Raw genomic sequence first — 26,800 nt, forward strand, 5'->3', positions numbered from 1 at the left:
TTATTTTGGGGGTTGTTTTTTGAAATAATTTTTTTCAACTTTCCCTTTTCTGAGTAATTTAAAAAACACAACCTCCAAAATAAATCAGAAAGATGAAAAAATACATTGAAAACATGTTTTTCGAGTAATTTTTTGGGGATCGTTTTTAAACCCCCCCCCCCCCCCAACTTTCCGTTTTTCTGAGTAATTTATTTTGGGGGTTGTTTTTTGAATTTTTTCTTTTCAAACTTTCAGTTTTTCTGAGTAATTTATCAATTAAAAAAAAAAAACCTCCAAAATGAATTACTCAGAAATACGTTTCTTAATTTTTTTTTTTTTTTTCCATCTTTGTTTTTCTGGGTAATTTATTAATTTAAAAAACAACCTCCAACATAAATTACTCAGAAAAACTGAAAGATGAAAAAAAAATTCAAAAAACATTTCTGAGTAATTTTTTGGGGGGTCGTTTTTTTAAAAGTAATCCCCCCCCCCCAACTTTCCGTTTTTCTGAGTAATTTATTAATAAAAAAAAAAAAACAACCTCCTAAATAAATTACACAGAAAAACGGAACGATGAAATAATTGAAAAAAAAAAAAAAAGTTTTTCTGAGTAAATTTTTGGGGATCGTTTTTTTAAATGATTTTTTCCAACTTTCTGTTTTTCTGAGTAATTTATTTTAAAAAACAACCTCCAAAATTTCCAAATTTCCAAAATAACTCAGAAAAACGGATAGATAAAAAAAAATTCTAAAAACATTTTTCTGAGTAATTTTTTTGGGGTCATTTTTTGAATTTTTTTTGTCCAACTTTCCGTTTTTCTCAGTAATTTATTTTGGGCATTGTTTTTTTGAAAACATTTTTTTCAACTTTCCGTTTTTCTAAGTAATTTATTAATTTAAAAACAGCCTCCAAAATATATTACTCAGAAAAACAAAAATGAAAAAAAAATTCAAAAAACCTTTTTCTGAGTAATTTTTGGGGGGGTCGTTTTTTTGTTTTTTTAAAAAATTTATTTAAAATAATCCCCCCCCCAACTTTCAGTTGTTCTGAGTATTTATTTTGGGGGTTGTTTTTTAAATATATATTTTTTCAACATTTTTAAACTTTTTAAGTTAATGCAGTATATATGGCTGAAAACATGACGGTGGCTTGAAGTTCCGCTCTGAGACACCAAATTTGGCCGAATTCAAAAATTGTCCTATATGCATGTGTACGGAAGCGTATTGCATTCACTTGAAGAAGAAAAAAAAAACAACCTCTCATTGTTTCTGAGTAATTTATTTTGGAGGCTGTTTTTTGGAAAAAATAAAATAAAATTCCAATCCTCTGTTTTTCTGAGTAATTTTTGGGGGTCGTTTTTTGAAATTATTTTTTTCCCCAACTTTCCGTTTTTCTGAGTAATTTTTTGGGGGTCGTTTTTTGAAATAATTTTTTTTCCAACTTTCCGTTTTTCTGAGTAATTTATTTTGGGGGTTGTTTTTTGAATTTTTTTTTTCTTCAAACTTTCCGTTTTTCTGAGTAATTTATCAATTTTGAAATTTATTAATTTAAAAACAACTTCCAATTTCAAAAACGACCCCATAATAAAGTACTCAGAAAAACAAGTTTTTAAGAAACATTTTTTCAAGTCTATGCAATACGCTTACGTATATTTGGTGGAAAACACTAAGGTGACTTGAAGTTCTGTTCTGAGGCCACCAATTTGGCCGAATTTCAAAATTTTCCTATATGCATGTGTGATGCATCATTGGAAAGCTTGAATCTCTAATTTCTGTGGGAAGACATTTTGTACAGCAGAGCATTTTTCAAACCAGGTGTGTGAAAAATAGACATTTTTGAGAACTTTTGAAATTTAAAAGTTTCTCATTTAAAAAAAGGTTTTGGACACCCATCCTGGTACATAATAAAAAACAAACACTTTAAATTGATCCCCTTTTTGTCTACTGAAGTCTTTGACAATCAATATGCATGCACTAAGACATGTGGGTGGATGTACCATAACAAAGGAAATTTGTGTGTGAATACATTTTTGACCATTTTTTTTCCCTTAAGTGACCCAAATTTAATAAAGTTTCACTACTTTTATCCTGGAAGCATTTTGCTTGTAGACTAGTGTGATGGACACACAGGTTAAATAATTCTAATTTGCTATTCAAATGAGTGTGCATAACACATTAAAAATCTGATTCATATCTGAAGTACAAATAGAAATTATGTCACCAAGAAAATACATTTTGTCAAGTACACCAAACAAACACGCCTTTGCCCTTCCAAAATATGAGGTTTATGTCATTCCTTTTACGTACACATAAATACAAACGATTAAAGTTTTTAATCGAGTTAATCACAGCTTAAAAATTTATTAATCGTAAATAATCGCAATTGAAACCATCTATAAAATATGCCATATTTTTGTTGGGATGGAAAGATAAGACACAAGACGGATATATACATTCAACATACTGTACATACGTACTGTATTTGTTTATTATAACAATAAATCAACAAGATGGCATTAACATTCTGTTAAAGCGATCCATGGACAGAAAGACTTGAAGTTCTTAAAAGATAAATGTTAGTACAAGTTATAGAAATTTTATATTAACACGCCTCTTAATGTTTTCATTTTAATAAAATTTAAAATTTTAATAAAAAAATAAACTAGTAGCTCGCCATTGTTGATGTCAATAATTAGACAATTCTCATGGCGCTGAACCCATAAAATCAGTCACACTCAAGCACCAGCAGAGGGCGACAAAACTCTAAAAAACACAAGTAACAACTGCATATGACCTTGTGCTGTCATTTTAATATGTTTGAGTGGGGCATGTGCGTTAATGCGTCAAATATTTTAACGTGATTAATTCATTAAAAAAATTTTTTTAAAAACGCGATAATTTTGACAGCCCTACTTTTAACACAAAGATATTCACATGTAAACAATTCTACTTGTATACAATATGTTTCTCATTCATATAGATTGTACATTAAAAGGCACCTGAGATCATAAGCGGTACATTTTCCTTATTGTGAAACAGGCATAGAAGACAACAATGTCTTAAAGGGGAACTACTTCACATAATTTTGGTTGTTTGTATTACTATATAGTGTATGTAGAAATAACCAGTGTTGTCAGACTACTTGAAAAAGTAATTTGATGACTGATTACGCCTCAAAAAAGTAATCTAGTTACTTTACTGATTACTTAATTATCAAGGCAACTAAGTTACTTCAAACGTAATTTATCGCTTTTTACCAGTTTTTCCTCCCTTTGCTGCCTCAATATAAGAATGACAACAGTAAAATGTCATCGCATGTAATTGACTTTCCGATAGTTGAATTTATAGGGGAAGATTAGAATTTTTCACTTAAGCCTTAACCTTCGAGTTAGCTGAGGTTTAAGTAGCCGATGGAGTTGATTTTAACCAGCATTGACTTGCACTAGCTTAGCCACTTCGGAGCCTCTAAACTAACAAATATCAAAAAAACCACATGGAATTTGTGGAAATCAACTCCACCAACTAATTAAACCCCCGCTAACTCGAAGATTAAGCCAAATGTAAAAAAATTATGAATTTCGGGTTAGGGTTTAGGGTTAACACCATATCAGTGCCAAAGTAAAACAATGCAAATTGACTTCACAACAATGAACAACACATAAATGAATTGCAGTGCAATAAACACAAATGTGGGGGTGGGCGCAAACGCGCACACAACCCAGAAGTACGCAGTGCATATAGGCGGTCAATTTGGCCACAAAATGTGGTGGCCACTTAGCAATTTACACTCAATCGGACTTACAACACATGCTAAAAATGCTAAACGAACACGTCACCTCACGGAATAAATGTGCAACACGAATATGTTGTAAACAATTCTTGCGGACTTCGCAAGGACGAGCGGGAGCGACGACTACCCGCAGTTGCAATGGCAACATTATGAAACAGCCGGCAGCGTATCAGCTCCAACCTATCGCTGGAACCCTCCAGAATGAAGGAAAAATACGATCATACATGGACGCACACAGCTCAACATTCCCTCGCACATCTCAACAGGTGGCATCACTCGGCTCCAATGTGCATTTGCATTTTCGGCTCGGTTCACTTAAAAACCGCTTCGGTTTTGTTTGATGAATATTTTTTCCCCCATGATATTATTAGCGCAATCTCAGCGCCACGTGTGGAACTAACTGCGGGAGTTCCCGCACACAGACGCCTTAAGTTTTGGACGCAAAGCCTCCCTTTTAAGCCGTGTCGCAACCCAATGTGAGCATCGACAGGATGTGAGTGAGGCATGTGGAGTACATGCACAAGTTAAACGTGCCTGCGTTGATTTGCGACATTTTTACGACAGTTTGGGTATATGATGTGTTTCGGGGATGTTTCTTTTAAACAATGTTTTTTAAAGGGTATCATTAATGAAATTTAAAAAATTTGTTTAATTAGTTGCTTGCCATTGTTGTTGACGACACAATGTACTCTGCGGTGACGTCACTGGGTGGCGCTGCCATGCTTCCACAGTGTGCCTCTTTAGCTACATACACATGCCATCGGTTCTGACCTTCCAATTTGAAACCAAGCGGAAAAATGATGAGCAGTACAACACTGTCGATATTTCACAAAACGAGCAGCAAAAGCAATTAAATGAAGGTCTCCAGCGAGATTGAAACCAGCGTTTCCCGCGCAACAGACGAGCGCATAGACCACAGGACAATACTACCGCATGATGACAGAGTCATGATTTTCCTTATAAAGCTATCGCAACCCACATGCATTGTCTATCCCTACACGGTAAAACCCGAAAGTGTTACGGTCCGCGAATGCGAAAGCAAGCAGACAACAATAACGTAGGAATTGCGTAAAAGGGTTTATTGAACACACTAAAGAAATACACGATCGCGAAAAGGGAGAAATAAAAAGGGTCGGGATAAACAAAAAATATCAAAAATGGGAAAACCGCGGTGAGTGGCAGACGGACGGAAAAACCAAGGCAAATATGCAACCCGCAACGAAGGGGTCAAGAATACAAACTGTCAAATGGCAGCAAAACACTATCTCGGCGAGCCGCCTAGGATCAGTTTAAAGACACTGCTGAGGTGCTAGAATTGGATGCAGGTACAACGTTGGTAACTCATCCCCAGTGTTGTTAATCTTACTGAAAAAAAGTAATTAATTATAGTTACAAATTATTTCTCCCAAAAAGTAATTGCGTTAGTAACTCAATTACCTGAATGTAAGAGTAATTAGTTACTTGGCAAAGTAATTGGTGATAATTACTTTTTTTTTTTCCCCTCAAAAAAAAAAAAAAAAAACTTTGGCCACACTATGTGAAGTTTTTTGTGGAGGTTTTTGGTACAATTGGCCCGAGCCCAATTCTTTACCCTAATTTACCCTTTACCCTGAATCAACTGTTAAAAAGTTGTTAAAATTGCTCCCATTATTGCATTAGTTCCCTTCTCTCTACTTTCGACATATGAAAGTTTTAAATCTGTTTCATCATTTAAAGATAGATTCAAGTCAAGATTTTGCCAATTTAGAAATATTTTAGATAAAAAGTTACTTAGCTTCGCTAGGAAGGTTCTCTACAACAGAGCCGTCCTAAAAAGCCTACTGCTTTAAGATGGCGGCTGTCTACGAACACATCTAGTGCCATGTCTGTCATTTTGCATCTAGTTATATCTATATACAGTACATGTGATATCTACCATGTCTACCATATCTACCATAACATGCGGGCGTAGTTTGTCGGCTATCGGCTACAACATGTATTATTGGAGCTACCTAGCATCGCGTTTGCTCGGCGTCACAACTTTCTTGCCTCCTCCCCGCTCTGTCGTCTCGGTGAGTCCGTCTCCCTCAGACTTTTCGACCAATATAGTAACGCATAGTAACGCATGCCTTTCCGTCCTCAGTAACGGTAACGGCGTTGCCAAGATGAGAAAAGTAATTAATTAGATTACCCACTACTGAAAAAAATAACGCCGTTAGTAACGCCGTTATATTGTAACGGCGTTATTAACAACACTGCTCATCCCACAGCACTGAAACAAAACAATCTGACAGGCAGCCGAATGTGACAAAATCATGCCAGTCGTCATACTAGCTTCGTTTGCTAGCTAGCTCAGCTATTCTCCCAGTCCAGCCCAACCGCGTCATTATATCCACCGAGGATTGCGCACATAAAACATGGCGCCCTCCGTAGGTCAAAACATGTACTAAATATTATAGATTTTTAAATCAATGGCAATAATATACAGTATGTTTCTAATAACATATTTTGGTAAAAGAACAATTTTGGCTTATTACAGCCTACAGGTCTGTAAGTCTGTGGTTCCTTTTAATACTCAAAATACAGCCATTATTATTAGTATTGAGTTATTTTGACAATAAAGTTACGCTGCTATGTAAGCTGTACAGTGACTACTTTTACTTGTGTAAGGGTCAAGTCATCAGTGTTGTCCTATGAAAAGATATAATGAAATACCTGCAGAAATGTAAGGAGTGTACTTACGTTTGCATATTATTCAAAAACATGTTCGTAATATCATACATGCAAGTACAATTTAATAGCAGTTCAACACATCTTTGCTTATGATTCCGGTTCAAGATTTTGTTACTGTACGCAAGCGTGTCCCACATTGGTCGCCTGCCGTAAACAGTGCGCATGTGCGTTTGATTTGCTATATCCTCGTCACCACATCCTCCAGTCCAAGTTCACGAAAATAATTTGCTGCACGAATCCCACTCACCCTCATCTAAGTGCATCCTCTTTTGAAAACTCAATACGATGATATCTCTAAATATCTCTAAAAGATGAATATCTTTGTTGCTTCATTTCTAATTGTGTATCATATTGCCTCTGTAAAGCCCTTTGAGACTTCTGTTGTGATTGAGGGCTATACAAATAAAATTGAAATTGAAAATTGAAAATTAAATCCACAGACAACGCAATAATCCGGAATTTTGTGGCAGACAGCTCCCACACTTATGCCTATAGTAAAAGGTAGACTTTTTACATTTATCTAACTTGTTGACGTCATCCCTGAAAATTACCGAAAGAACCCAATTGCGCCATTTGAATTTTCATTTGTGGCTGACTATTTGTGAAACCGATTTCAAAAATGCCTATAAAAAAGTATGCCGCTGTATTATTTCAAAATAGGTTTGGATTACGGAATATTTTATAGTAAATTTTTCCTATCCGGGCATTACTTTTGCTGTGAAATTTCCCCTTTAAATGGAGCATATCATTCATCAGGTTTGTTAAAAAACAATAATAGTGCTCCAAATATTCATATCCTAGTTGATAAAATATGCGACACCTTCTGAGCTTGGTATTTATGCTTGTCATGCAGGATTTGTACCAATGTTTTCATGGCGTCCATGCCCTGCTGTTCCACCCATATCCTCAGTAGCTGCAGCGTCCGTTCCTGACTGTCATGCTGCTGGTCCAGTTCACAGTTCTCAATCGTGACATGATTCATCCCGCTCTTGTATGCCACCCTCGTCATAGTCTTCCACCCTATCACTTCTGCAATAGCGGGCAGATACGGCAAAGGGTCCGTTTGGGGGACTAAAGACAAGCAAAAGAGAAATTACAATTGTATTTGCTCCTAATATTTAATGCCATTAGGAAAGCAGGTTGGTATTAGTACTGGATGATACAACTACATACCATATATTGCAGAAACAACAACAATTATGTGTTGACAATTTTGTTAATATATCATAAAACTACACTGTACTAATCAACAGTAGGGATCCCCAACCACCGGGTCAGGGACCGGTACCGGTCCGTGGCGCATTTGCTACCGGGCCGCAGAGAAATAATAAATAATTTGTTAATGTCATCCATTTGCCTGTGCCTCTTGACACATTAATATGCCTGTCTACTCCATCGACTAATCTGAGATTTTTGTACGTCGCCCTCTAGTGGTTGGTCACCATCACTGGGGTGTTTGCACACCTATAGCAGCCCAGAGTAAATCAATGTAAACAGTAACGTTACTTGCTGTTCGCTGTGTTCTGCGGGCGGCCAACTCCGCAATGGCGGACGGGGTACTTCCGGTCATTTTGTACGGATTAGCTATCTATGTGTGCTTGTCCTCGATAATGATGTAGGCGCATTAGATTTGTTCCTGGAAATAATAAGCCCACACTTTAGTGAAGATGACTAAAAATAGACGTCTTTGGACAGCTTATTTTACGAGGAAAAGGCCAGAAGACTAAGTCCATTCTACATAAGATGTGGCTTAAAGCTAGCAAATAATGAAACAAAAGCAAATGCACTGAGAGAATCATACCTCGTGGCAAACCATATTGCTAAAGCCCAGAAACCTTTTCACAATTGGAGAACTCATTATACCTGTGACCATGGGTATTTGTTTCAGGAGAGGCTGTTAATAAAAATTGATTCAGCTAGTCGTGTGTTCGTTTTTAGCCCCGTCGCGTTATTTTATATTTACTGTAATTTTCTGCCACACATTGCCGGTCCGTGAAAAAAAGGCTCACGTCACACCGGTCCGTGGTGCCAAAAAGTTTGGGGACCACTGCTCTACAGTACTCAATTCCACAGTTCTGACACTTATATCAGTGATGCGGAACATCCACTAGATGCCCCTATATCAGCAAACCAGAGGTGGGATGAATCACACAACACAAACATATGGCACATAAATAAAACTGTTAACTCATTGACTGACATTGATAGAGCTTGATAGGGAATGAAACAGCGTTGAAATATAGGGAAAATATTTTCCATTTTTGCCATGGTGGAAAAGGGCTTTACTAGTTTTGCCAAGAAGGTGGAGGTGTACACTTTTGAAGTGTTCCAAAGGTCGGGAAACGTCAAGATTTAAGGATGGATTTTCTTGCGGCAAACTGTGCCTATTACTGCTCATAAAAAAAATTTAAAAAAAGAAGGCCTTTATGCAGTGTGATTAGGCTTGAGACAGTCTTTTTGATCTGGCAACCCTAAGGTGCAGAGCAATGTTGGCTTCTGATCTCCATTCTTGAGCCCCAATGGCACCTAATATGCACCTGGCTTAAAATGGAAATAATTATTTAATTCTCCTGCAGCCCGGTGGTTGGGACCATTTTGTTCCAGTTGGGATCATTTCTAAGGATGTTTAAAGGGCTTTACACAGTAAATACTGGAATTAAACAATTAATTAATAATTAAAATATTTAACCAAACAAACAAAAAAGCTCCAATGTCAGTATCAGTGTAGACTAGAGGTGGGAATCTTTGGGCACATAACGATTTGATTACGATTCAGAGGCTACGATTCAATTATAAATCGATTATTGATGACCCCACCCCCCCCACACAAGGTATTAGCTGCTTCTAATGTTTTGTACATTAGTTACAAAACTTGTACAAAAAGCCTCTCAGGCTTAAATAAATGACGATTTCAGTATCAAGTTAACAGTTCAAAACAGTAAATAAAATACTCAAGTCCCCATTCTGTATCGGCAGCTTTAAACTACATTCAATTAAACTATTGTGAATCAACCGTTAAAGTTGTTAAAATTGCTCCCGTTATTCCATATTTTCCCTTCTGTCTAATTTCGACATGTGAGTTTTAAAACTGTTTTAAAAATAGAGTCAGGTCTTGATTTTGCCGATTTGGGAGTATTTTAGATAAAAAGTTAATTAGGTTCGCTTGGAAGGTTCGCTACAACAGCCTTCTAGGGAAATCTACTGCTTTAAGATGGCGCCATGGCGGCTGTTTACTAACGCCGGTAAGTCTCATTTCGCATCTAGTTTTCTATACATGTGCTGCTAACGCCGCTGAGTCTGTCATTTCACATCTAGTTCTATATACTGTACATATGATATCTAATGTATTATCTACTGTTGAATTATGTGGACGTAGTTTGTAGCGCTTGTCGGCAGCAGTCAGGTATTATTGTTTTTTTATCTAGCGGCATGAGTTGAGCCAGAGCCGTGAGTTTAGCATTGTCATCACCCGGGTAATGACAAGCATGATGTTAAGTCTCGGTCCGTTCCTCATTGCGTCCCGAAGACCGCACTGTGTTTTAGTCCCCCTTTACTTGACATATTTAAATCAACGGAATTTGGATGTTTGTGAATCGTTATTGAATCTTCCACAGCCGAATTCATTTTGGCAATAAAACATGTCAAAAAATAAATAAAGGTGGACTACAACTTAAATTGGTCGAGAGTTTTAATTTAACATTGGTCATTCACAAAGGGATAACTCATGTTCAATTCCCTATCAGTTTTATTCATTGATCAGTTCAGCAATACATAATTTGGGTATCTTTCCACGATACATGATGATACCTAGCCAAGACCAATAATTTCCCAACGCTATTTAAAAAATGTCCACATTTACAGTAAAAAATCTTGCCAAAATTCAACATGTACACAAAAATATATTTATTCCCGAGTGAAAGCATTTTCCAATCAGCTTTCAGGTTCAATAAAATGATCAAAGTATACCTAACTTTTGAACACATAAAAAATAAAATTTGAAAATATAATAAAAAGCTATTTCCGGTGTCATCAAAGAAACATTTAAAAACAAAGCAGTCAGGCGGTTTATTAATTACGTTATTAAATGTTATCGTAGCCTACTACACTCAAATGTGGCTAGAAGATTTTTATACTGTTACACTATGCTGGCGAAGACGATTCCTGACCAAGTGCTGACTTCAACTTGGCATACTGGTTTATTTTTCATCTAAAATGGCCCATATTGTAATATAATTGTTTTTCCATATTGCACAGCACTGGTACGCATATATTACTTACATATTTTTACTTACTGTTAAATGGCTCCATTTGCTCGCGGTTCTGGCAAAGTACAAAAGAGAATCAGTGATGTTGTTGAAGTTGCAGGCATGTAATATCAGAGCAGTACAATTACACTGACAAAAAAGCAACAGTTTGAGGTAGCAAACCTGTACCTTGTACATACAGGTGAGCTAGCAGCAGTGTCAGAAAAGGCAGAATAATTGACAGTAGCAGAAGTACTTACAAACTCAACTGTTGCTGAATTGCGGGAGAACTGTTGTTTGCAGTGTTCTGTTCAGTGGAATTATCCAGAAATAAAATATGCCATTATTAAGATGGGCAAATCAAAACCTTACGATACTACCAGGAATACTCACTTAGTTTCCTGTTCCTGTAGATGAACACAGCAACTACAATTATTGCTAAAGCGACAGCGACTCCTGTGTAAACATAAGCTCTCCCTAAAACAAAAACAAAAACGATTATACATTATGATATGTAATATGTATTACATGCATACATTCATATATAGCAATGTTTTAAAACTTACTTTCTAATTTGGCATTGCACACTGTGTCATGAGTGGCATTGCAGGCAACTCTGACACCTTCCAAACCGCACCTGAAAAACAAATGGAATGTTTGGGTGTATTCACACCAGAAAAGGCCATAGTTCGCTTTCTTTGGTCCGCACCAAAATACATTTGGTCCGGACTTTTTTGATGCCGTTCCTTTTCACATTGCAATTTGAGCAAACAACCCAGGATTTGACAACAAACCGAGACCACCTCTCCGGCGAGGTCTCAGACCGGCTGTTTGGTCCGCATCAGAGTTCGCTTGTTTGTATTCACACTATAAGGGTGTGCCATCTTAGGCACCCCATGATTCGATTCGATTACGATTCATGGTGCTACGATTCGATTATTGGACGATGATCATAGTATTGACGATGATTTTGAATGAACGTTCGTTTATTCAAAACCAGAGCATTCGCAGTAAGGGTGTAATGGTACATGTATTTGTATTGAACCGTTTTGGTACGGGGTCCTCGGTTCGAAACGGGGGTGTACCGAACGAGTTTCTAACGTAATGTAACCCTTACTTTTGAGGCTGTGAGTCGATCGGGTTACAGTTTCTTTGTGTAGATTATATTTACTCCGTCTTCTCTACTATAATGAGGACCAACACGGTAGGACAGTTAAGAAACGTCAACGGCGCGACAACGTGGCCGCCGCGAGAACGCAGTAAAACGCGGGCGTTAAAGTCAATCAGCCAATGCACACCAGTCGCAGTGCGGCCGGTGTTAGATGCATCCCAGAAGCGGCTCAACGCGACGCACGAGAACGGCAGAGTTGATTATTTGACGTGAGACGCGGCCCTCCTGCGTCAATACTAACAATACGGGGGATCCGGTCGATTTTCAAACTAGTGAGTCCATCAGATCTCTTGAGTGGTAGATCGGGGCACAGTTGACTTGTCTTTGTTGATTTACTGCTGTCTTCTCCGCGATAATAATAACCAACATGGCTCCGTGTTCAATACAAAATCCTCCTACCACAACAAAACAAGTAGGAACTAATATTCACATAGGAACTAAAGTTATACAACATAAAATATACAGTATAAATGAATACTTTATCACGTAAAATATAAACACATAATAAAATAAATAATAGCCCATTTAAATAAAATAAATTGAAATGAGCTAAAACACCTGTAATTAAATAATAAAAAATAATACACACATCCTGCTTACACAATTAAATTGATTAATTTCTGTGTGGCGCTTTAACTTGAGAAAATCCACCAATAAAGCTTTTGAAAACCGTTCATAAGAAAAAAAAATGTTTCATTGAGGCATTGCATTTGTAAAATACATGTTAAAATCTTTGTCATTGGGATTGCTTTTCTCTTTAGCACAGGACTTCTTTTTTCTCTTTCTTTCAGAAAGAAAGCTGACCAATACGCGGGGTCTGAAAGGCAAATTGTTGTTGGATTATGTTTAAATACCCACTACTTTTTGAGCAGAATTCTAGCTTTGTATAGGCTAATGTTCCTATTGTTGAAAGTACAAAAGTGTGTAATAAATAACTAGCACATTTATATTTTGCATTTTATTTTCTTACTGGATGGCAGCGAATGAACGAATGTTCATTTGCTGGCACCCTCCCAGTTCAAACAGATTGGACGTCTACTAGCGATAAACATTCAAATTCACAGCAGAAGCTTGTTTTTCTGTTTATTATTTGTTTGTAGAATATCCTAGAATGATTTCCTGACCAATGTATTGATAATTGTGGTATCATCGTTATCGTGAGCTTTGTATCGCAAATTGTATCGTATCCTGAGGTACCAAGAGGTTCCCGCTCCTACGGTGGATCATACATTACTAATTAATAAAGTAGCCAAACAAATTTATGTCCATTATTTATTTAAAATATCCTAATGATTCAACAGGAACGGTGGAAACATGCCCATACTAAAAAAGCTGCCCTTAAGCTGTTTTTTTTTTTTGTTTTGTTTTTTTTTAAAAGAAAGTGCAAAAACATTAACCATTTTAAATGCAGTACTTTTTTCTCAACATGCCTATACAACACACAGCTGACCTTGAGATGCTCTTTTTCACAAGAAGGTGCGAACTATCTCGCTTCCCCTCTGGCTCTAAAAAATAACTTGCGCACTGAAGACCCCCCAAAGCGCAACCTCTGGGTCCCTGCATGTCTCATACACAAATTTATTTTCGAGTCTCTTGAACAGGAGTAAATCTCTCTCTCAGTAACTTCAGCTGCATCCATCTTAAAGTTGTGCGTCTGTTAAAAGTGTCCGGGGGGCAGACGTGTTTTGAATTTCGTTCTGCTATTAGTGGCTGTCATAAAGTCATTAGGGAAAATCATCGTTTTTTAACATTTATAAATCGTAATCGAATCGTCACGTGTCGAATCTCGATGCAACTAATAATCGATTTTTTGGCACACCGCTAATTCACACCAGCCCAAAAGGTGCGCGCACCGAACTTTTCTAGTTTGGTCAGGACCAAACAGGGCAGGTGTGAATACGCCCTTAAAAATAGGTTACCTTATATTAATTCCAGGATGGAAATGGCAATTTTGTGCAGCATTTAATAAAATAAATTATGGAAAACTTTATTTTTGTAATCTGCCTTTTTGTACTTATTGTAAAAAGTAGGGGAGAGAAAAGATGAAAAATCGTATTTTTAGGCCACATCGCCCAGCCACACCTCATATGCTGTAAATGGTGATTAACTTACTCTGTACAAGGACTGCAAGTTGTACAGCCTTTAGTGCCGACCGAAATGCAGTAGTGATTAGCTTTGCACCGGCACTTGGTGTCACGCCCTCGGGTGCAGGTCGTCTCCACCTCCAGAGCAGCTACCACGGAGGAAGGAAGTGATAAAATACGCAGCTCGAGCAACTTGGCAAGATCACAATACTTTGAAATAAAAAATAAAAAAAAACATACATACATACATACACAGAATTTTATTTTAAAAACAAACTTATTGTCTGCCGTTGAAAGAGATATTCAATTTGTATTGACTGGGAGTGCCAACCACCTAAGTCAAATGGATTGGACGTATACCGTCGTCAATGGCAGCCAATGTAGAGAAAAGTAAAAGGTAAAAAGAGGTTAAAGTGTACCATTCTTGTGTGAGCAGGACGTGCAGCGTTTGCAGCTTTTGTCCTGGTTCGGTTGGCTGTTATATGTGCCCGGCTCACATTGTTCGCATTGCGTATCTTTTGGACTGGCAGCAGTGCAGTGTTCTTTCAAGCGCTGACCTGCAGGGATGAGAGCAACCATTTGTATGCACTTTAAACTAGTGATGCACAAGAATGCATTTTTCAACAGATATCGACAACCAATAATTTCCTCCTCCTTCCAGCTGATAACCGATAAAGTCAAGCCGATAATTATATTAAAAGATATATCTGGCGGAAAACACTCAGGTGACTTGAAGTTCCACTCTGACAGCCCCAATTTGACCAAATATCAAAATTGTCCAATATGCAGGTGTGATACATTATTTAAAATCTCAATTTCTGGGGGAAGAAAAAATTTTGAACAGGAGGGCATTTTTTGAAGAAAACATTTTTTTTAAACAGCAAAACCCTAACTGGAGGTGAGAGCACGCGAGAGCATAATTAAAGACGCCATGATTTTAATGAGACATTATTGCGTACTTACCTCTTTTCGATCCAAAAACTCCATGTAGCATGTATCACCGGGTGTCAAGACACAGCTGTGAATGGCTACAGCAGGATTTTGGGGGGATTTTACGGGTGAAACATGGTAATATAACAAAGGTCGCGATGCAGAAATAGTAGACATTGAGGTGTGATCGAGATTTTAATTTTCATATATTTACCCTTTGAAACCTTTTTTTTTCTTTTCTTTGTTTGGATCGATTATTTATCATCTAAAATATTGGGGAAAATGCGGCAGTAATGAAAAAATTACAATTAAGCGCAAGTGAATTATTTTTTAAAGTCGTTTTTTTTAAACTAAATATTAGTCATCTATTAATGATTCTAAGCTAAAAATGACAGACATTTCGAATAATAAATACAATTACTTACATTCTTTTTATGCCTAGGTTGAGACAAAAGCGGTTGCGTGGCGTCTGTAAACGGGGGTTTCCAGGGTAAAACGGACAAATTAAAAATAGTTCAGGGGCTTATTGCGCCATGAAGCTGCTATGGCAGCATAAAGACATAATGTGACATATTAAACACAACAGTTCAGTTTAAATTATACACAAGACCAAATGTTACTGTGCAAAAAGAGAATTTATTCCTACTTTTTTCCACATAGTCAATTCCAACATCTAAACAATGAATATTATTTAATTAATATTAATAATACTGACAAAGTAAATACTTAATTGCACAAAAATGCCTTTAGAAGGGGTTGAGGCGTCGTCTCAGAATTGGACAAAACTGCGTCGATTGCGCACATTTGGAGGCTAAATCATGTATATAATTATCAGAATGCATTATCGGTTGAATTTTTTAAAATCTGGATTATCGGTGTGACGTCATTATTGCCATTATCGGCAGCTAAATATCGGTAACCGATATTTTCGTGATCTCTACTTTAAACTGACCCCCCCCAAAATGTAATGTTTTCATGTAGAAAAATGTGTCTTGTAACTTATTGTATTACTATGCAAAGTGTCCAGTTTGCCAACATTTGGTGGTTGTTTTCTCACCTATGGCACACAGGCAACAGGTTGTTTTATCATGTTGGTACATTCCATCAGCACACTGGACTTCTCTTTTCATTTTGGACAGCAATGATGCCTGCATTCGGACGACGTCTCTGTCGGGTTGCAACCTTGGATTTAAGGGGAAGAAGTAATATTTTAATGACATTTTTGCCTCGCACAGACACATGTGGGAAAATTGTCTCCCTGGGTATATACAGGTAGACGCTCGGTTACGACGTACCCGACTTACGCGATTTCAACTTAACGACGTCGGCTGTTGTCCGACCATTGTCGACCGTTTTCCATTTTGTCTGCAGTTGTTGTTTTTTTTTGTTTTTTTTTTTTAAGTCACGTAACAGTGTCTTTTCTGCTGTTTTCTTATTATTTTTACTTTATTTTATTATTATGACATTTAAACATGTTTTTGGATAGTTATTTTGAGATTTAGGGGGTATTTAGAGGTACTTAAAGGATTAATTCCAATTTACATGGAAATTCGGGTTATGCCGCCAGCGTAGGGATAGAACTGATTCATAACCCGGAGACTACCTGTATATACACATATTACAGGTGCACCAATCAATTGGAGGATCAGTGATCGGTTGAACGGTAAGAATATTACTAATCTTGTTCGCCAATTGTGTCAGCTACATTCGCCCGCTACCATTTGGACAGGGTGGTCAATGATATCAGCATATAGGGAATGTGCATTTTGTTGGGTATTTTCAAACTTTTGCGACTCCAACACAATGTTTATATATGTCACATCTGCCACTCTTTGCGAGATTAAAGCTGCATTTTAATTTTTTGTAAAGAAAGTCATCATTTAGTTGTTTGAAAAGAAACATTTTTAACTTTTCAATCATTTCTGTTGTTTTTTTTTTTAAATAAACCTTTCCTGTTCTGTTGTTGTTTTTTTTTTAAATAAACCTTTCCTGTTCAGCTGCTTAGACTTGAATGGTACAGTGCCTTGCAAAAGTATTCGTCCCCCTTGAATCTTGCAACCTTTCGCCACATTTCAGGCTTCAAACATAAAGATATGAAATTTAATTTTTTTGTCAAGAATCAACAACAAGTGGGACACAATCGTGAAGTGGAACAACATTTATTGGATAATTTAAACTTTTTTAACATATAAAAAACTGAAAAGTGGGGCGTGCAATATTATTCGGCCCCTTTACTTTCAGTGCAGCAAACTCACTCCAGAAGTTCAGTGAGGATCTCTGAATGATCCAATGTTGTCCTAAATGACCGATGATGATAAATAGAATCCACCGGTGTGTAATCAAGTCTCCGTATAAATGCACCTGCTCTGTGATAGTCTCAGGGTTCTGTTTAAAGTGCAGAGAGCATTATGAAAACCAAGGAACACACCAGGCAGGTCCGAGATACTGTTGTGGAGAAGTTTAAAGCCGGATTTGGATACAAAAAGATTTCCCAAGCTTTAAGCATCTCAAGGAGTACTGTGCAAGCCATCATATTGAAATGGAAGGAGCATCAGGCCACTGCAAATCTACCAAGACCCGGCCGTCCTTCCAAACTTTCTTCTCAAACAAGGAGAAAACTGATCAGAGATGCAGCCAAGAGGCCCATGATCACGCTGGATGAACTGCAGAGATCTACAGCCGAGGTGGGAGAGTCTGTCCATAGGACAACAATCAGTTGTACACTGCACAAATCTGGCCTTTATGGAAGAGTGGCAAGAAGAAAGCCATTTCTCAAAGATATCCATAAAAAGTCTCGTTTAAAGTTTGCCACAAGCCACCTGGGAGACACACCAAACATGTGGAAGAAGGTGCTCTGGTCAGATGAAACCAAAATTGAACTTTTTGGCCACAATGCAAAACGACATGTTTGGCGTAAAAGCAACACAGCTCATCACCCTGAACACACCATCCCCACTGTCAAAAATGGTGGTGGCAGCATCATGGTTTGGGCCTGCTTTTCTTCAGCAGGGACAGGGAAGATGGTTAAAATTGACGGGAAGATGGATGCAGCCAAATACAGGAACATTCTGGAAGAAAACCTGTTGGTATCTGCACAAGACCTGAGACTGGGACGGGGATTTATCTTCCAACAGGACAATGATCCAAAACATAAAGCCAAATCTACAATGGAATGGTTAAAAAATAAATGTATCCAGGTGTTAGAATGGCCAAGTCAAAGTCCAGACCTGAATCCAATCGAGAATCTGTGGAAAGAGCTGAAGACTGCTGTTCACAAACACTCTCCATCCAACCTCACTGAGCTCGAGCTGTTTTGCAAGGAAGAATGGGCAAGAATGTCAGTCTCTCGATGTGCAAAACTGATAGAAACATACCCCAAGTGACTTGCAGCTGTAATTGGAGCAAAAGGTGGCGCTACAAAGTATTAACGCAAGGGGGCCGAATAATATTGCACGCCCCACTTTTCAGTTTTTTATTTGTTAAAAAAGTTTAAATTATCCAATAAATTTTGTTCCACTTCATGATTGTGTCCCACTTGTTGTTGATTCTTGACAAAAAAATTAAAATTTTATATCTTTATGTTTGAAGCCTGAAATGTGGCGAAAGGTTGCAAGGTTCATGGGGGCCGAATACTTTTGCAAGGCACTGTATATCCCAGTGTCCTTATTTGCTGAAACAATTTTAATGTGCCTAATTGGAGTTTAGTGTACTTCCATTGTGGTTGTTTATTTAATGTTGTGTATTCAGATCGAATAGAAAGGAGAATGTACAGCTCGACGGAACCCCATTGAGTTTCTTCCGGATCCCTACATGGAGAAAAGGCGAGGGAAAGGTCATATCTGAACTTACCAAACGTCGAAGAATGGCATGGGTGGCCTCGATCAGAAGGAAGGGCATAACGTTTGATTCTCCAGTTACACACGGAGTTTGCTCTATGCACTTCCACTCCGGTAAGTTAATTTTGTTTGTTTACGCAAATTTCGGTAACTTTATGCCCTAAGTCGGCCTGTTGTTAGCTATAGCTACAGCTAAACAACTAGCATGCATACATGTGCATTGTCTTCATAAGACATAATTCCTGTCGTTGCTAAATGAAAAAGCTGTAATATGTTGACGTGAGAGAGTGGCAAAGAATTTGTACACAGGCTACATTTTCTGCAACAAAAAATTTGTACATCCGTGGTCACAGACTAATGTAAACACACATTGCTACCTTTGCTAGAAAGATGGTGTTGCCGTTTGCTATGGTCATAATGTGCAGGTCCTGCACCCATCCGCAGCAAAACTGTTCGTAGCTTTGTAGCGATTTGTAGTTTCAGAATTACTGATGAGTGTAGTAACTTACACCAAACACTAAATACAGCATGATGTCCATTTCGCGTAGTGGTGGAAGCTTGTCGACATCTTTATTCCATTTGTGTTCGGCTTGCTTGTAAGGGTCAACATTGTTCACATCCTTAAAATTGCTCACATATCTGTCCTTCGCCGTGGAAACAAGTTTGTCTCTGTATCGAACTGGCAAGTTTTCCTACTTTTTTCCATCTTTGGCACTCGTAGTTGAATTGTATTTGCCGTTAAGTTTAAATGTCCCGTGATGCAGACGTGCTTCCAAAATGGCTGCGTTGTCGCAAATCTCGCATGATCCCGTGCTGCTGTGACGTAAACGCTAATATAGACCCTACTCACGTGACGTCACAGCCATGCCCCCGCGCCATGTTGTCCGTATACTTGTCATGTTAATGCATTAGCGCTTCGTGAATTCCTCCTATTATGGCGTGTTTTTCTGCTCGTTAACATTAATAATCAAAATGGTGAAGTCGTGTGTGGCGGTCGGTTGCAAAAACAGAAGATAGACGGAGAGACTTGAAGTTTTACCGTATTCCGAGAGACCCGGAGAGGAGACCGAGATTGACTGCTGCAATTCGACGAGAAAACTGGGCTCCAAACGATTACCACAGATTATGTAGTAGTCATTTTATATCTGGTAAGATGCATTTAATATATATTTAGAGGGTTTTGGGCTGACAACCACAATTAAGATCATTGCTAGGCTAATCGCCGACAACATACACTCAGACGTTGTGAATGAACTACCTGAAAATATATAATTATAAGGGGATAATCAGACAGTTGTCATACAATTAATTTACAATTTCACTATTGAGGTCAAAAGCCAAAAAATAAATTCAACTAGGGACAATCTGGAGTAGTGCTATCGCACTTCATATTTATTACATATTATATATGTATGTAGTGAGAGTGCTATCGCTAAACCATATAAACATTAAAAGCCCAAGCTCCATTGACAAATGACATGAAATACATTAGACTTGACAGTGGATGTTAGCAAGAACAAAAGATTTTGAATTGAAAATTTCATAACTCACCTGCCGAATTTTCGTGTACGAGGACCTGTTTGACCCAACCAGCAACGTAGCATTTATAAGCCTCCAAGCTCTTAAAGTTTTTCAAACTTTCGTGAGAATAGGCTGATTTTGTGTGGACAAGATAGTTGTAAATATCAGGGTCAGGCAAAGATGGCGAAGACAACGGGTCGAAAAACATCTATTTAGGCATCAAATACGGATCTGGCGAATGGATAAACTGAAGCTTTTCCACGTAACGCCTTTTATGCAACGCATCCAATGAGTTTACAGCGTCAGATAACACCTGGGCTTCCATGAATTGCTCTATAACTTGCACGACTAACTGAAAACAATGAGAATAGGTCTAAAAAAATAGGTACAATATGGCGGCCGGATACAGCGACACGTCATTTTGTGACGTAGGTGAGTAAGGTCTATATCAGACATGTCCAAAGTCCGGCCCGGGGGCCAAATGCGGCCCGTGGTCAAATTTCATCCGGCCCCCAGCCTCTGTCATAAAATCAACAATGTCTGGCCAGCACACACTTAATAAATTGGTCAGCAGTACTGCTACCAGCATATGAAGTAGTTTAAACACTAAATGCTGCTCCTCATTTATCCACTAAAAGGCAGCAGCACTCTAAGCAACATTACCCCGTGTGACCCTTTACTTCCAATTTTCTAAAATGGCGACAATCAACAACAAAAAGACTGCGATGGCCAGCGCTTCAAGGATAGGTGGAAATTGGATTATTTCTTTACTAAAATACGCAACAACTGTGTCTGCCCCATTTGCAGAGACAGTCGCTGTTTTTAAAAAGTTCAATGTGAGGCGATATTACCAAACAAGACATCCTGACATGTACGACAAGATTACAGGGAAGCTACGCAGCGAGAAATTGAAGCAACTTGAAGCTAGTTAAATTTCACAGTAGTAGTATTTTGCAAGAGCTCGAGAGTCGAAAGAGAGCGCCACAAAGGCTAGTTGCGAGATTGTCGAAATTATTCATTAAAAAAAAAAAAAAATAAAGCAAATGTGACACACAGAATGGGTTGCTAAAATTTGCTTAAATATGTTCTTCTTCGTAAAAGACGTCAGCCAAGGTCGGCCCCCCACATTTTTACCATACTAAATTTGGCCCCCTTTGCAAAAAGTTTGGACACCCCTGGTCTATATGGAACAAACAATCCATTTAGCATGCCAGATTAGTGTTGCTGTATTTGATTACAGAAATATTGCACTGAAATATTTTATATCCTGATAGTATGAAAATAGGTCAGTTTTTGACAGGCATTTTGTGAAATTGCAAAAAATGTTTACTTTTTCTCTTTAGCTCATTTGCTACCGTTGACGGCGATAGACGTTCAATCTATTATAACTGGAGGATCTAGCAGCGATCATTCGATAATTGCTAAATTTCCTTGCACGAGCTTTAATATTTACCTTCTTTGAGGCAAAAATTTTAACATTCGGAGTTAATTGCGACGTTTAAGGCTGAATGCGCTTCACACATTGTGACGAGAATCTAACTTGCTGTCATTAGAAGTGGGCGGTTGGGTGGGTTTAGGAGCGCTACCATTTGTAGCTCCGCTAAAACCTTAGCAGTGACGGCATAGCAAAGTTCCCCTAAAACTTTTCCCCCAAACGAGGACTCGGGAAAGATTTGATTTTCCCGGGGCTGTCAGCTGGTGAACTAAAAAGAACACTTCAGGGTAAAACAGAAAGTGTAGTCACTACTTCCTTGCGATGTGTTCCGAAAGTGAAAGTAAAAAGTAATACAAAACATCATGTTTTTATTTTTTTATGAAACGTGTTTCCCTAAAATACGTCCACCTGCGCCTAACTCGTTAATGCCCGTTTAACCTTTGCTTTTAATCATTCACGGGTTTTCAATTAAACCAGCAGTAGCTTGTAATTATATCAATGAGAAAAAAAAAAAAAACTGGCACAGACACCTAAAAAATGCATTTAAAGTCAATTCAACTTGTACTTACATCGACGAATCGGCGACAAGGAAGAAAAAAGACGCTAGCAATGTAAAAGAACAACACGTCTTCATGTCACCGCACTTCTAGAGAAACTAGTAGTATAGTACTACCAAACTTCCACGACGGCTGAGTTGAGCTTCCGCGCATGCGCCAAACACATGGGGAAAATGTGAGACCCTACTACGGTTGAAGATACGTTATGGACCTTTGGACACCTGAAAAAAGAAATCATGGCGTGGAAAATGGAACAATTACACGATCGTGTGATAGGAAAACCCTCGCCCCCCAAATCAATGATACATACATATTTTACATGAGAAAATCCAATAGTATAAATTAGGATCGTGTTATTGACTTTTTGATGTTATTCACAATTATATTGTTTTGATTTCCTTCTCTATTGACTAGTAAAATAAATAAATTAAAAACTGGTTAAATTTGTTTTGCATGCTACTTCCCTATTGCGCACTAGATGGCGTTATTATGCTTTGCATGAAGAATAAAATGCGCCAATGCGTAAAGTAAAATACCAAAAAGTACAATTTTTGTGTTTCACCTAAATTTCACAATTAATGTGAGTAGATTAACTACAAGCCGAGTGTAAAACCCATCCTGCCCATTTCTAAACAGCACATAAATCCTTTAAAAAAGCCAAAACAAAGATACATATTTTTTCTTCTATACTTGTGTGTACTTGCAGTACTAAAAAAAAAACATATACCGGTATATATATATATATATATATATATCAATTAGGGATGTGACAAAATATCGTAATGGTGATATATCGTGATACTCTGTATCACAAAAGGTTATCGATATGCTCCTGCCAAGAATCGAGGTATCGTTTTAAAAAGGTGTCAATGTCAAAAAAAAAAAAATTAAAAAGAAACCAACAAGTTGCTACCAAAATCTTCCAACATAATAGTGTCTCAGTTAACTCGAAGGCTGCATTGACGGTGCGCGACGCCCAATCAATTTAGACTGTGAACGTTTGTTCATTCAAAACCAGAGCATTCACAATCATTCTGTCTGATTTTCAGGGCATTTACAGGTCATTTCCTGTTGAGTTTGAGTCACAGCCTATTCATTTGGGTGATTCCTAGGTCACTTCCTGTTCTGTAACTCAAAATAAACAGGAAGTGACCTGTAAAATACCCCAAAATTAACAGGAAGTAACTGAAAATCAACAGGTAAATGACCTTAAATAGCCCAAAATTACGTCATTGCCTGGCATTGGCTGCCACTGACGGCCATAGACGTTCAATCAGTTTGAAGTGGGAGGGATGGCAGCGAATGAACGAATCTATTGGACAAATGGATAGGCCAATGGATGTTCTATTTTAAAACCATTTTCATCTATAGGGCGCACTGCATTATAAGGCGCAGTAGTAGTAATAGTAGTAGTAGTAGTAGTAGTAGTAGTAGTAGTAGCAGCAGTAGTGGTTGCGTTATGCGTTGCTTTCGATTTTATGTGGCTCCAGACATATTTGTTTTCTATGTTTTTTTTTTTTGTTTTTTTGCTCCATTATGGCTCTTTTAACATTTTGGGTTGGCTACCCCTGGGTTAGCATTAGGATCAGTCCAAATAGTTTTAACTTAAAGGGCTGGCAGTGAATGATCATGCTTTTGATTGCAATAGCTGTCCACAGCAACAACATTCGATGCCAGCCCTTCCAGTCTAAATAGAGTGAACTTCTATCACTGTCAAATGGAGCCAGTCCGTTAAGAAGAACATTTCATGAATGCTCTTATATATGTGTGCATGAGAAGCTCAGATTTTGTTGCGAAGGCCAAACCGGGACGGCTGGCACGACACTGCGTGCACATAGAACAGGAAGTCAGGAGTCAGGCCACTCTTCAGCTACAGGAAATAACCTCAGCGCTCATGACGTGAGTCTCGGGGGAAAGCTCAGCAACTTCCACAGATCCAATGCATTATTGTGTTCACTGCGGTCAAACGCACTGGAGGCCCGAACTAGTAAATCTGTCAAGTTGCCACTTTGAACAATTATTTGATCCACTTTTAGATAATACTAGTAGTTAGCCAAAAGGGACACTAGTCAAAATTTTGTTTTACTAGAGTGCAGAGTTCTTTTATTGTTGAGGACAAGACAAGGACCAAGAGTAATATTACTGAATGTTGAAACGGCTTTCCATCTAATACTTACAGTACGTGTGTGTTGAGAGTCCCCCTCCCGCTCTGCAACACATCCAGTGGTTTGCTTAATTAGAGCTGAGTGTATCTGCTGCCTGTACATGGAAATGGGATTTGAGGAGGAGGATGGTGGAGAGAGCATCAGTTGGCGAGACAATACAGAGAAGCGCCCATTGGATTGAGGAGGGACAAGAATAAGAATATCCCGTGGAAACGTATCTGTCGGGACTATTGATATTGGAAGGAAAATCCCAAGCGGGACTTAAGAGGCTAAGCTGAGCCCGTAGGCCGGGCCGCGCTCGCCTAAACCCTGCTTGTCCTGTCCTTTACCTCTCCTCTGAGTGGTTCACTTCATTAGGTACACACAGAGGATGACTGCTTGATGACAGACAGAACAGAGAGTTGCAAAAGCAAACTACAGCCACATATACTAAACGTGTCATTGTTATCTAAAAGCAGAGTGGCTTGAGTCGTTTTTATCTTGCTGTTACCTCAACAACGAGTTCGAAATGAACTATGAACGCCTGGCTCACTCTATTAACTAACAAGCAGGAAACAATAAGTCCACAATTAATGTGATTAATCGGTCCTCAGACAAAAAAATTAGAATTAAGGCTCCGAGGATCGAAGCATATACAGTGGGGCAAATAAGTATTTAGTCAACCACCAATTGTGCAAGTTCTCCTACTTGAAAAGTTTAGAGAGGCATGTAATTGTCAACATGGGTAAACCTCAACCATGAGAGAAAGAATGTGGAAAAAAAATAAACAGAAAATCACATTGTTTGATTTTTAAAGAATTTATTTCCAAATTAGAGTGGAAAATAAGTATTTGGTCACCTACAAACAAGCAAGATTTCTGGCTGTCAGAGAGGTCTAACTTCTTCTAACGAGGTCTAACGAGGCTCCACTCGTTACCTGTATTAATGGCATCTGTTTTAACTCATTATTGGTATAAAAGACACCTGTCAACAACTTCAGTCAGTCACACTCCAAAATCCACTATGGCCAAGACTAAAGAGCTGTCCAAGGACACCAGAGACAAAATTGTTGACCTGCACCAGGCTGGGAAGACTGAATCTGCAATAGGTAAAACTGTGGGAGCAATTATTAGAAAATGGAAGACATGCAAGACCAATGATAATCTCCCTCGATCTGGGGCTCGATGCAAGATCTCACCCCGTGGCGTCAAAAGGATAACAAGGACGGTGAGCAAAAATCCCAGAACCACACGGGGGGACCCATCTGAGGTTCGCTAGAGAGCATTTGGATGATCCAGAAGAGGACTGGGAGAATGTGTTATGGTCAAATGAAACCAAAATGTAACTTTTTGGTAGAAACACAGGTTCTCGTGTTTGGAGAAGAAAGAATACTGAATTGCGTCCGAAGAACACCATACCCACTGTGAAGCATGGGGGTGGAAACATCATGCTTTGGGGCTGTTTTTCTGCAAAGGGACCAGGACGACTGATTTGTGTAAAGGAAGGAAAGAATGAATGGGGCCATGTATTGAGAGATTTTGAGTGAAAATCTCCTTCCATCAGCAAGGGCATTGAAGATGAGACGTGGCTGGGTCTTTCAGCATGACAATGATCCCAAACACACAGCGAGGGCAACAAAGAAGTGGCTTCGTAAGAAGCATTTCAAGGTCCTGGAGTGGCCTAGTCAGTCTCCAGATTTCAACCCCATAGAAAATCTGTGGAGGGAGTTGAAAGTCCGTGTTGCCCAACGACAGCCCCAAAACATCACTGCTCTAGAGGAGATCTGCATGGAGGAATGGGCCAAAATACCAGCAACAGTGTGTGAAAAGCTTGTGAAGAGTTACAGAAAACGTTTGGCCTCCGTTACTGCCAACAAAGGGTACATAACAAAGTGTTGAGATGAACTTTTGGTATTGACCAAATACTTATTTTCCACCATGATTTGCAAATAAATTCTTTAAAAATCAAACAATGTGATTTTCTGTTTTTTTTCCCCACATTCTGTCTCTCGTGGTTGAGGTTTACCCATGTTGACAATTACAGGCTTCTCTAATATTTTCATGTGGGAGAACTTGCACAATTAGTTGTTGACTAAATACTTATTTGCCCCACTGTACATACCTGGAATCAGAGATGGGTAGTAACGTGTTACATGTACTCCATTACATTGACTTGAGGAACCTTTTGAGAAAAATGTACTTCTAAGAGTAGTTTTACTTATCCATACTTTTACTTGAGTAGATTTGTGAAGAAAAAACACTACTCTTACTCTGCTACTTTAGGCTACACAAGAGTCGTTACATTTTTCCTCTTTATTCTACATATTATTATTATTATTATTATTTTTTTGCCAGCGATGCCAAGATTAACTACACTAATTTCACCAATGAGACGTCGC

General features: G+C 38.3%; 1 protein-coding gene across 2 annotated transcripts; it reads right to left on the reverse strand.

The window, feature by feature from the left end:
* Window positions 1-1,563: 1,563 nt before the first annotated feature.
* On the reverse strand, window positions 1,564-24,798 carry fas (Fas cell surface death receptor). Of its 2 annotated transcripts, none has more exons than XM_057849154.1 (9): window positions 24,436-24,798; window positions 15,967-16,091; window positions 14,399-14,536; window positions 14,008-14,128; window positions 11,291-11,361; window positions 11,118-11,201; window positions 10,985-11,031; window positions 10,773-10,800; window positions 1,564-7,551 (listed from the first exon to the last, which is right to left on the reverse strand). In XM_057849154.1, exons 2-9 carry the CDS (start codon window positions 16,061-16,063, stop codon window positions 7,271-7,273), a joined length of 867 nt encoding a protein of 288 aa, XP_057705137.1. In that variant the 5' UTR covers window positions 16,064-16,091; window positions 24,436-24,798; the 3' UTR covers window positions 1,564-7,270. The 2 variants fall into 2 exon arrangements, with proteins under 2 accessions (XP_057705137.1, XP_057705136.1); XM_057849153.1 differs by lacking the exon at window positions 24,436-24,798 and adding an exon at window positions 22,271-22,384.
* Window positions 24,799-26,800: the final 2,002 nt, after the last annotated feature.

Source organism: Corythoichthys intestinalis, chromosome 10 (genome assembly GCF_030265065.1).
Source record: "Corythoichthys intestinalis isolate RoL2023-P3 chromosome 10, ASM3026506v1, whole genome shotgun sequence".
NCBI classification, from domain to species: Eukaryota; Metazoa; Chordata; class Actinopteri; order Syngnathiformes; family Syngnathidae; genus Corythoichthys; species Corythoichthys intestinalis.